The sequence below is a fragment of the Rhincodon typus genome, unplaced genomic scaffold (assembly GCF_021869965.1).
Source record: "Rhincodon typus isolate 14 unplaced genomic scaffold, sRhiTyp1.1 hic_rhity00000126, whole genome shotgun sequence".
Classification (NCBI taxonomy): domain Eukaryota; kingdom Metazoa; phylum Chordata; class Chondrichthyes; order Orectolobiformes; family Rhincodontidae; genus Rhincodon; species Rhincodon typus.
Genome location: NW_025965764.1, coordinates 8,746 through 10,219, shown reverse-complemented (window position 1 = coordinate 10,219; position 1,474 = coordinate 8,746). Strand labels below are relative to the sequence as shown.

The following is a 1,474-nucleotide window of genomic DNA, read 5'->3' as shown; positions in this document are numbered from 1 at the left end:
GGCCCTCCCGGGAGCAGGCCAGGGGGAACTCCACGTAGGAGTAGAACTTGGCGTCGTCGGCGCAGAGGCGGACGATCTTCGAGGTGTAGAAGCGCTCGCCCCCGGCCGCCTCGGGCGCGCTCAGCTCCGTGTCCAGCTGGAGGGTCACAAAGTAGACGAACCTCTCGCTGGCGAAGGCGTGGACGTAGTAGATGTCGAAGGCCGGGAAGCGGGAGAGAGTGTCCGAGGGGATTTTCAACTGCGAGGACACAAACTCGTCCTGGTAGACTAGGCCGAACATGCGGGAGTCCTCGGGGTCGGAGGTCAGGACCCGGCTGGACAGGGTTGGGAAGTATTCGGACTTCCCGTCGATGGACGTCCCGATGAAGAGGTGGCTGGCGCCCTCGGGCCTAGGCACGGCCACCCCGGCGGTGGCCCCGGCCTCCGGCACGCCGGACAGGTAGTGCTCCTTGCGGTGGTGCGGCTCGGCCAGCTTGAAGAGGTCCGAGAGGCGCAGCAGTTGGCACACACCCTGCCAGACGCTGCCGCAGGCCAGGAGGCGGCGCCCCTGGTAGTCGAGCAGCAGCAGCTTGTTGACGTTGGGGGCCGGCGACAGGCCCTGGGAGCAGGCCCGGACGCTGGGGGGTGGGTAGCAGCTGGTGTTGTCATCCACTGGCCCGGTCACGTGGCGCCTCAGCTCGGTCAGGTTGGCGGCCATCTTGTAAATGAAGTTGACGGCCCCCAGGTAGACGGCTCCCGTCTCCCGGTGGACGGCGAGGTGGGCCAGGGTCGTGTCGGAAGGCGAGAAGCTCCAGAACTCCCGGCGGTGAGCGCGTACCCAGGGACCGGGCGCCCCCCAAAGCGCCAGGCCCAGGAGTAGGCAGGCGGCCATTTTGGGCCTGACGCCAATGGCCATGTGGAGACTCATATCTCTTTCTCTCTCTCTCTCTCTCTCTCTCCCTTTTCCTTCGGTCTGCGTCCACTTTCAATCCGTCTCGGGGCAGGCGACCATCCCTGAAGGAGAAACGAAAGGTCGCGTTGAGGCCCATTCCCGTCAACTGACCGAGACTCCCCTCAGAGCGCCCACCGGTGGATGGAGGTCAGCCCGCACCAGCGACAACAACCAGCCTTTTCAACTCTCACCAGCACACAGATGGCGCCGAGGGGAGCGGGCGCTGTCGGAGGGTCAGTGCCGAGGGAGCGGGCGCTGTCGGAGGGTGAGGGAGCGGGCGCTGTCGGAGGGTCACTCTAATATACCCCACACCCCTGTCCTTTGCCTCCATGTGATTCTCTCTCCCTCGCCTGGTTTCTCTTTCTCTCTCTCTCTCTCTCGTTCTCTCTATCTCACACACACATCCATCAGAATGGAGGTCCGAGCCGTGCCAAGCCTTCAATGAGTAAATCAATCAGTATGTCTTTTAACCTGCTCACCGCACAGGGGACTCCTCCAGAGAGAGAGAGAGAGAGAGAGAGAGAGAGAGAGAGAGAGAGAGAG

At 63.6% G+C, this 1,474-nt stretch overlaps 1 protein-coding gene across 1 annotated transcript in view; it reads right to left on the bottom strand.

The window, feature by feature from the left end:
- LOC125488283 (plexin-A1-like) overlaps window positions 1-954 on the bottom strand; it is a 1,629-nt gene extending 675 nt beyond the window's left edge. Inside the window, exon 1 of the mRNA XM_048621217.1 lies at window positions 4-954. Within this exon, the coding sequence (XP_048477174.1) occupies window positions 4-907 (904 nt within the window). The 5' untranslated portion in view covers window positions 908-954. The remainder of the gene's footprint in view (window positions 1-3) is intronic.
- Window positions 955-1,474: the final 520 nt, after the last annotated feature.